The following is an 8,683-nucleotide window of genomic DNA, read 5'->3' on the forward strand; positions in this document are numbered from 1 at the left end:
GTTACAACTTATAGATTTTTTGTTCTATGATGTTCTTTTGGTTCTCAATCGATCTGGCTTTCATATATGGCAGGTATATTCAACTAGTTAAGAAACATCGTTTAGATATTTCCCTACCTGGTCTTGAACCCAATGACACAACATGGGAAATGACAAAGAGGAGAGGTGAAGGAGAAGTTCACAAGTAAGTTTCAGGGGCGGACCCAAACAGTTCGAACTGTGGGGTCAAATTTTTTTTTTCGAACAACGTATCATGAACAAAAAGGAAAAATCGGTTGTTTGCTGTTCATATTCGATATTTGCACTTTGAGAAGAAATTGGTGGATTATATGATATATCTATTGACTAAATAATGGATATAGACCATATGATATAGATATAGATTTAGGATTTGGATTTTTTGGTTCAAAAAATTAAGTTTTCAGCAAAAAAAAAAATCCAAAAAACTGTGGGGTCTTTTGACCCCACATGACCCCATGTGGGTCCGCCCTTGGTAAGTTTAATAGCCTCCTTCCCTTGAGCAAAATCGAAAGAAAAGCGGGAGGAATCAAAATTCTCTAATACCTATTCAAGTTTCAGTGCTCATTTTAAAAATGTAAGTGTGTGTATGTGCTAGAGAGGGACACGGAAGAGAAACCAGGCTGGTGCAGCGATCGAAGATTTCCTCCATATGCAGCGTATATCCTCTCTCTTTCTCCAGTCGACTTACCTGTATGCATGTCTTGACAAAATATTAGACTCTTAAGATAGACACATGCTTATGATAATGCAAGAAAGATTGAAACAGTCTGTTGGTGATTGAAATGGCACCCATAAAAGAGTGATTTAATAACGATCTCGATGGTTATTTTACGGTAGGCTCAGAAGGGAGATAGAAAAAAATACATGGTAATTAATACACTTAATAATGTAGAAAAACAATAAGTCTAGTTAAGAATCTTGAATGTGAAATCAAAATCGACAATTCTGTTGTACATAGAACAATACTAAAATATATGCAATAACAAAAAAGGGATGAAGGAAGCAATGCAGGCAAAGAAATCTAGGAAAGAGAGTTCTTGATTTTAGTGTATTCTTTACCTGGTAGTAATCACTATTCTGATTTTCCAAATTTGATTTTGAGTAGGGCAAACACAAAAAAAGGCATAGAAGAAAAGAAAAGAAAAAAACCCTTCTCAAGCTAAATTTAAAATTTTAACAAAAAATGGATTTCCAAAACTAAATAATTTATCCTGGTGGAAAGATCAAATCTTCAAACAAAAAAGAAAAAAAAGAACTACAGAACTCTCACATACACCAACAAGAAACTTGTTCGTGCAAAACTCGCGAGTGTACGGGATCGTTGACAATTAATACTGTTGGAATGCGGAAGCGAAATTAATCAGAAATTAAAATTTTCTTTAATTCAATAAACAAGATTTTCTAAATGTTCACGTGTATGTTATAACAAAATTAAAGAATTCGAATTTTTTATATAAGTTCAATGACCAACCTTAAAATAACTCTGATCCGCGAACTTCCATCTCCTTTTAATTGCAAGATTTTTATTGTTTCAAACTTTCAAGTCTTCTCTGGTATTCTCCAACGCAAAGACTACATCGGTGTGTGGGCACCTTCTTTCAATCAATCCAGAAACTAATTCTTGGATTTTGGACTACAAGAAAATAATATATTTCTCTCTCATTTTCTCTCTACAAATTTGAATCTTATGGAATTACGAATGTTGTAGTACTTTTCTATCCATCTAGTCTCTATTTTTAGAAAAAAATATGATATAATTCTAGTACAATTATAATTCCACATCCAAACAAGAGTTCTAATTAAAACTCAAGTAGGAGTTCTAATTTAAGTCAAATTCTAATTAGTTTACATATAATTGCATACGAAGTTCTAGAACTTCAATTACAATTACAATTAAGTTTATAACTTTCATAGTAATTACAACTAAGTAAAAAACTTTATTATAATTACAATTAAGCTCAAAACTATTATAATTATCGTAATTAAATTTCAATACTTTATGGAGCTACCATAGAGACCTGATCGGGCATATATTTTCCAAGTTTCAATAATTAGATCATGTCTAGTCGACCCTAAACCACTCAATCTAATTATTAGTCTTTGCTTTTTCCACTAAAGACAAAAGACTGAACCCTTGAAATATATAAGATCACAGAAGCCAATAATCTGTAATCTTTCCTCTGCTCTATTGTATATGTATTTTATCCTCATTCGAGATCCGATAATTAGGTACGAGCATAAATGACCGTTTTGCCCCTCTAATTATTCTCACTAACTTAGGTTTCATTTTTTTTTTCAACGGTCCTGTGAACAAATCACATATGTCGAAGTTTAGACGTTGCTAAACACTAAGCTCAAATTTTAACCGTTCAACAGAAAATACTCAAGTAGTCACTTTACCCATTTTCAGGGGTGACGGTTCCCAACACGAATTCATGTTCTCTACTCCGCTCATTCTCAAGTTCCCAACTGATTGAGATATTTGACCAATCAAATTAATCTCACCCATTGATGACTCAAAGAACAATTAAAATCATGAAAAGATATATATAATCCTGTCAAATGATTCAGATGAAATACACAGTGGTCAAGTAGAATTTAATTCTCCGGACAGGTCATGCTATAGAATAAAATTCGATACGTGGTCCGTTCAATACACTCCAAGTGTACTAGTGTTACATTTAACTATTTCTGTGATAAGGACAAATCACAAATCTGAATAGTGAATTGGTCAACACTACAACCTTCCAATATAAAGTGTCAACCCTTATACATTAGTTGTGAACAAATTATTTATGATCAAAATATAAGTTGTGTCTCACTGTACTTCTCAACGCAAGTACCCAATTCATATTATCACAAGTGATCACAGGCACTTTAATTTCGCATGCTCAATAAATAAATGCAATAAATAGAGTAAATATAATTTTATTCCATATAAAAATTATTATTGTTATTTTTTACATTAGCAAAACTATACTATATGAGCACACAACCCAACAAATACGTGATGAGTTACGTGTATCGTCCCATATGGAGTCAAATTCAATTGAGTGTATTAGTCATTAATCATATTGAAGGCGAGCAAACAAAAGTGATTTGTGATTGTGATTATTATAAATTAATTCACTAAAATTTGTAAAATTCGAATTTTTTATGTGTATGGAACAATTATTTTGGATTACGAATCCACCTATTAACATCTATTCGAATTCTCAATTACATAACTATTTTCGTTATTGCAATCTTGACAATTGATAATTCTATTGAAATTAATTTTCTTTTCCAAGACAAATTAAATCTATTTTAGTCACGACCTGGATCTATTCCTAGTTCGAATTCGAATTAATAAAATGCATTCATTTTCACAATTATTTCAAAGATTGTATACATGATAAATATTATTCCTAAAATTTATTGCATATGTGTCAATCAAGCAGTGTTTTTGTGAGCCCTCAGCATTACAACAAGTAACCATATATTCAATTAGTGATCAAGCAATCAAATATTAAAATTAGATATGCAAGATTAATCAATAATTGCAAGAATTTAACCAAATAACTTGTCTTGAATTAAAAATAAATAATAAACGGTTTCTTCTTCATCCAATACATGAAAAAAATTAGCCAATCATAACATTGGAATTAAACAAATAAATAATAAAAGATATCATCAAAAATTGATGAAACGTGATTAATTCTTGCACAATGATTGATGAATTATCGTACAAAATTTTTGAAATAATTCATTTGATGTTGTGTCTGCCATCTGCCTCTTTTCTCTTTTGTCTGCATCTTTCTGTATGTGTATAATTATCCTAGCTATGGCCATGTATTTACATAAATCCTTGCTGCCTTTTTTCCTCTGTCTTCCCAATTCCCACAGTAGCCGTCTATTTCTTCTCCCCTTCTGTTTCTGTATGTGTGGCGTGTATATATATAGCCCCTGTTTGGCCCCCATTACCTGAAAATGGTAATGGGGGGAATAGTATTTTTCAGAAAAATGAGTGGTTGAAAAAGAAAGTAAAGTTTTCGATTTACGTGTAATATTATTTTATAGAAAATTGTATGGTTGAAAATAGGAGAGAGAAAAATTGAATGTAATGTAATTTAATTTAATGTTAATCAAACAGGGGCATATTTTCAACCTCAATCGCTGTTTTCTATGTATATGAAATCAAGAGTCAATTACCCTAATGGTCATTGAATTTTGCAAAATGTTCCTACGGTGTCACTGAACTTTAAAAATCATCCCATTTGTTACTGAATTTTGCAAAAAAGTTTCCCAAACCAGGGCCAGTGACCCTTGAGAAACCTTTTGTAAAGTTCAGTGATGAATGAAGTGATTTTTAAAATTCAATGACCACGTAAAAATCTTTTACAATGTTCTGTGATGAATTGGATAATTTTTAAAGTTCAGTAACCCTCGTGGAAACTTTTTACAAAGTTCAGTAACCATTTGGGTAATTCACTCATGAAATCAAATCACTTTCTTTCTGTGTGTGTGTGTGTGTAATATATAGCAGGCAACTGCAATATTTGACTCCAAAAAGAATCCTATTGTTATTCGATTTCTTCTCTGCGCTGTATATCTACATGTAAATTGTCGCCACCTTTGTTCATTGAAGTCCAAATAAATATTGAATTTGAATTCCAGAGCAAGTCCAATTGAGGCCCATTTAATTCCTTTGCTTATTTATTGCAAATTTTCTCCCCAAGGTTTCTTCTCTCTCAAATAATGCAATTTAGTCCTTAAATCCATCAAAACCAATGTCCTTATCAAATTCTAACTTGTGAAATTTGATCCCAAAATTATAGGTTTCATTCGATCTTGTCTTTCTTCCTTTCCAATTGCTTCAAACAAGTCCATCACTAAAAACAAAAGAAAATTAACCCAAGTTAAAATAGAAATTAATAATTTTAACGACATAAAAGTTTAGTAACACGACCTAAATAAGTGCACAAATTACACTTATCAAAATCATTTCTCACGCATGTCACATCAAAAAATAAAATAAAAATAGAACTCATAAACATTATTATTATTAACTGAAATCCCATTGGGAAAATCACATTCATGCACTAAAATTCGCATTAATAAAAAATACAGGCAACACAAGTGCACACAGGTGTAATACCAATGAGAATAAGGCGTTTGTCAGTCTTGGAAGCGCACTTCATTCGATGGAGAAGTTCAGTCATGATGTCAACAGATGGTATGTCTTCCATTTGACACCCCGGTGTACCGACCCCCTCACAAGAGGGGGGGCCCACGCCGAATATCGTGGGCCCCCCTTTTGTGAGGGGGTCGGTGTACAACTAGAAAAATCGTAGGATCACTACCATCGCCCTGTTACATCTTCGAAATAATAGGATTGCAAATTCTTTCAACTTGTCGGGCCCCCCCTCTTGTGAGGGGGTCGGTACACCGGGGTGTCAAACTCGGTGTACATGTAGAAGAACCCGTGCACCTATGGTTGAAGACATGCCTAGTAGTGGTGATGGTTTCGGTGTCTCTAGTAGGGGCGTTGGGCCAAGGATTGAAGAGTTTGACTAAATTACTAAGAAGTCAAAAGTGTACATGTAGCCATATTTTCTTAAATGATTAAATTTATAGCTTGTAGTATGTAAAAAAGGGTTGCATTATGGAATGAAAGTTTCTTTCTTTTTTTCTTGTAACAAAGCTCTTTGCTTACGTGGTATGTAATGCAAACAAAAAGTTATTACGCCATTAAAGGGTCTATTAGAAGCATAAAATTTACGGCTTTAAAAGAAGATTTTTTATTTATTTTTTTATTATTTTTATTTTTGGGTGAAGTTGCAGGATGTAGTGGATGTGGAGCTGTGATAATTAAGTCACACAAAAAGAGACAAGAGGATCTATTGCTGTTATTAAAAATGGTGAAATGATCTGTTCATCACAAGAATAATTGAAAATTATAAAATGAAAAAGTCAAATTACAAATTACAGGCGGAAATTTCTTTGTTGATTGTTGGATCTAATTTTAATTTATTATGAAGAGGAAAATAAAATTTTTATTTATGATAAAAAGGAAAGAAATTATCAAGGAAAGAAGTCTGGTAAACGGAAACAATATTTGAAAAGAAGAAAAATTACCAAAAGAGTTCTATAGCCTTTTCTATAATTCATGACATGAAATATCATTGACATCCTTGGCAACATCACGTGACCGCCGAAAGAAAGAAGCTAAAATAACGGATAAGATCCACTCTCTGTTCTCAAATTGACTCTCGGCTCTCACGATGGCTGGTTTCACCAGCACTTTCCATCATCCCTTCAAACTCCATCTCTCGAAACCCCTCAGATCCCTCCCTTTTCACCCCAACCTCTTCACTCTCCACCTCCGAAGCCCCGCCACCCGCTCGCCCTCCGTCTCCTCTACAACCACCGCCACCACCGTTATTGTATCCCGCTACGGCGGAGGAGGTGGGTCCTCTGGAAAACCCAAGTCCAATGATGAACAGGCACTTGATATTTCTTCCATCAGGTAACTATTAAGCTTTAGCCTTTCTAAGTTGTCATAAAAATTAAATCTTTAATCTTATAGCGCAAAAAGAGAGGATTTTTTTAATTTGAATTTTACTTTTGGGAATTTGATTTTGGTGTTTTCTGTTTCCTTTTTTCTGTAAATAGGTCAGATAAAGTTAGGCTTATTGATCAGCAGCAAAACATGGTGAGTACTTGGACTATTACACTATGTATAGATTATAAGTGATGCACAAAAGGGCTTTTTATTTGTGTCTTCTGCATTGTGTAGGTTGGAATAGTGTCAAAAGGTGAGGCACTACAAATGGCTGATAATGCGGAGCTTGACTTGGTATGCTCTCAATTTTTATATTGAGTTTGTAGAATTTCTTTCTTTTCAATGTTTTTGAATTTTTATTTTATGTATACAAGTGGGAATATTATTGCGGTAATTATATTGTAGTTATTGAGTGGGATAATAGTTGATTTTTGGGGCCAATTTTAAGCCATTTGTGTAAATTATTTACACCAGTAGTGAATACGATAGTTCCTCTCCAGTTCTTCCTTTTTCTTTTTCTTAAGGGAAGAGGTTTGGAGGGGGTGTTGCCTCAGACCGGTTGGCAATTTAAAGACAGGATTCTATGGTCAAAATTTTCTACAGTTTGTGTTGATTAAAGCAAACTGTTGGTTAGCTATTTGTTTAGATGAGGGCCGTCACAAAGACCATTCTTTTAGAGCCTCTTTGGGAGTGATTTTGAGAATTGATTTTTTGATCGTTAGGAGAAAAGTGAGGTCCACCTGTGAGAGAAGAAGTCAAATATGAAGACTGGAATAGGGAAATAACGGCAAAAAAATCAATTTTTTGGAGGGAAAAAATCCCTCCCAAACAGGCTCTTAGTATTGGGATTAGTTTCAGTCTATACTTTGGTTTGAAGTGCATGGCAGGAACATATATTTTACATATAAAATCTCAGATGTCCTGCCACTGCTCACCTGTCCTCTTGATATATATAGTATGTTGTTTTAATAGGCTGTTTTGTTTAAACTTTTAATAAATTTAATTCTACTTAGTACTCTCCTTAGTTTTCTATAAATCTTTCTTCAGAATCATATATAAATCCCATTTTTTTCATTTAAATTTTCACCACCTATGACATATAAACTTGAACTTGATTCCTTTCTATAAGGTTACTCGTGACACTCCCTTATAAAATTTTTAGATTAATTTATCTCTTTCCCCAGCATCTTTGGAAAATATCAAAAGGCTCACTCCGGCCAAAAGTTTTCACCTATCTGGGTCACTCAGGATTAACCTAAAAACAGTATGGCTTCTAGAAATCAAGTTATGCTTTTATTATATGCATATGATGAAATGATAAATATAACAAATATTTACTTTAACAAAGACATAAACATAAAAGATTAAAACATAAATCAGAGATTTATAAATTCATCTTTAAAAAGATTTACAACTAAGGATTTTCCTTTCGGGAAGTCCCTAAAGTTCTAAAATAAATTTAAGAAAGTAAAAGAATACCTTAAATATTCACAAGAGTGTTTCAGCTACACAATATTTTTTGGATTGAGAATTTTTCTAGAGGAGAGGTTTCAAGGGTTTTTTAGATAGCAGAGAGTACACAGGTTGTAAATTTTTGCTTAAACCAAATGAAACTCATTTCTTAAATAGAAAAATTCTTGGGAGCAAAAGGTTTAAACTATCCTTGAGAAAGACACACGTTTCATCGAGAAGCTTCTGGCTATTCTAAAATCTAACAAGTGGCAAGGAAAATTTCAAAAGTTCCTATGTCTTTTGCTAAGAATTCAAAAGTTCTACAGTTGGGAATCTTTCTTTTACAAGATTTCTACCAACTTTACAAAAAAGTCTAAGAATTCTATCAATAAAAGAGAAAAAGTCTAAAGTTAAATAGTGAACTTTTATCGCCACTTTGAGAGAATCTTTCATCTTTTCTTCTTTTCTGTTGGCACATTTGTCTTTTTCTGCATTATTGAGAATCTTTATCATGTATCAAGATTATAGCGTGTCACTGATGAAAATGACATTCCACTGTCTGAATTATTATATCCTTCGTTCCGTGGATCTTCGTCTTCATCTGAAAGTCTGGAATTACTGGCTTCATCTTTTTCTTTTTGGTCGGGACATTCTGCAATTCTTTCT

At 33.0% G+C, this 8,683-nt stretch overlaps 1 protein-coding gene across 2 annotated transcripts in view; it reads left to right on the forward strand.

Moving 5' to 3' along the window:
- The first annotated feature begins 6,188 nt into the window (after nucleotides 1–6,188).
- The window catches only part of LOC111365977 (translation initiation factor IF3-4, chloroplastic-like), an 11,165-nt gene continuing 8,670 nt past the window's right edge, over nucleotides 6,189–8,683 (forward strand). Inside the window, exons 1-3 of one of the 2 annotated variants that reach the window (XM_022986575.1) lie at nucleotides 6,189–6,529; nucleotides 6,676–6,715; nucleotides 6,800–6,859. In XM_022986575.1, coding sequence (XP_022842343.1) covers nucleotides 6,285–6,529; nucleotides 6,676–6,715; nucleotides 6,800–6,859 — 345 coding nt within the window. In that variant the 5' untranslated portion in view covers nucleotides 6,189–6,284. The remainder of the gene's footprint in view (nucleotides 6,530–6,675; nucleotides 6,716–6,799; nucleotides 6,860–8,683) is intronic. The other variant, XM_022986574.1, reaches the window with a different exon arrangement.

Source organism: Olea europaea, chromosome 17 (assembly GCF_002742605.1).
Source record: "Olea europaea var. sylvestris chromosome 17, O_europaea_v1, whole genome shotgun sequence".
In the NCBI taxonomy this organism is placed as follows: Eukaryota; Viridiplantae; Streptophyta; class Magnoliopsida; order Lamiales; family Oleaceae; genus Olea; species Olea europaea.